The 1,253-nt window shown below is 42.0% G+C and overlaps 1 protein-coding gene across 5 annotated transcripts in view; it reads left to right on the forward strand.

Moving 5' to 3' along the window:
- GK5 (glycerol kinase 5 (putative)) overlaps nucleotides 1-758 on the forward strand; it is an 89,132-nt gene extending 88,374 nt beyond the window's left edge. For all 5 annotated transcript variants that reach the window (XM_015559916.1, XM_015559913.1, XM_006757508.2 and 2 more), the window contains one exon: nucleotides 556-758. In XM_015559916.1, coding sequence (XP_015415402.1) covers nucleotides 556-743 — 188 coding nt within the window. In that variant the 3' untranslated portion in view covers nucleotides 744-758. The remainder of the gene's footprint in view (nucleotides 1-555) is intronic.
- The last annotated feature ends 495 nt before the right edge of the window (nucleotides 759-1,253 follow it).

A 1,253-nucleotide genomic window follows, 5' to 3' on the forward strand; every position in this document is an offset into this window, starting at 1 on the left:
GGGGCGGGTGGGTTGCAGGGGATCAACAGAGCAGGTGGAGGGAGCAGTTATGGCTGCTCTCAGTCCTGTCCCCAGAGGCTCTGCTTCTCAGAGTCCCAGCAACCGCTGCAAACCTCGGAGAGAAAGCTGCCCTCGCGTTCCGACCGATGCCAGACAGTCCTGTTTCTCCCGTTTGAATCTGAGTCCCCAGAGACTCGCCAGAACTGGAGCTCAGAATCTGAGCTTCGCTCCTGATTGAAAACGCCAACCGCGCCCTCAGCTACCAGCCTGCTCCGCACTTACCTCCCCACCTTTATATTTTCCGCACTGCCCCTCCTCTGAGTCTCGTATGCTGTTCTCTTTCCTTCTAGTTGAAGAATTTCCCCTCAGCCAGTCTTCCTGTGGTTCTGGGCGATGTCCGTTGCGTCTTTTAGTTGTATTTTGAAGTGGTTATTCGAGGCAGCTAACTCCGATGTTTACCTATGCCGCCATCTTGGTTTCTCTCAAAATTTTCTATTGTAGATGTCTGCAATGAATTATCCATTTATGATATGAATTACATTGTTTGTCTTTAAGGCTTTTATCCGTTGATTGGGTGGAAGATTGGAGAAGAGGTTGTATGCATAGCTGAAGGCAATGCAGGAGACACTGGTACTGCCATAAAATGGGCTCAGCAATTAGGTAAGTTATCCTTTACACAGATTTCACAGGCCAGACTTAAAGAAGTTAAGAATGCCACAGGATCGCAGATCAGTAGGAAATGATGACTTGTTCAAATGAAACATAAGGTAAAATGACATGTGCTAGAAGAAAATATAGGATGTTATTTTTATATTAGGATGGTAAAAGCTTAGGTGTTAAGGCCAGATGCCATAAAGATAACAATAAATTTATGCATATAAAATGTTAGAATGTGTAGGGAGAGAGTTGCCATAAAGCAAAACTAAAAGACATATTGGTGAGAACCATTTGTAGCATATGTCAGAAAAATTAAAAAGATGATAAAAAATTGACAAATCAAATGACTAAAAGTGTTCAAATTCAATAATAAAAGAAATACACATTTAAAAAATTATGTCACCTCTCATTATCAGAATTAATTAGTTTGATATGCTCAGCATTGGTGGGAATGTAGAGACAATAATATTATTTTTTCCATTGGGATGAATGTTAATTATTAGTATGGCCTTGCCAAGCTACTGTTGTGCAGTGGTTGAGTGTCAACCTATGAACCAGGAGGTCATGGTTCAATTCCCCATCAGGGCACATGCCTG

Source organism: Myotis davidii, unplaced genomic scaffold, assembly GCF_000327345.1.
Source record: "Myotis davidii unplaced genomic scaffold, ASM32734v1 scaffold495, whole genome shotgun sequence".
NCBI lineage: Eukaryota > Metazoa > Chordata > Mammalia > Chiroptera > Vespertilionidae > Myotis > Myotis davidii.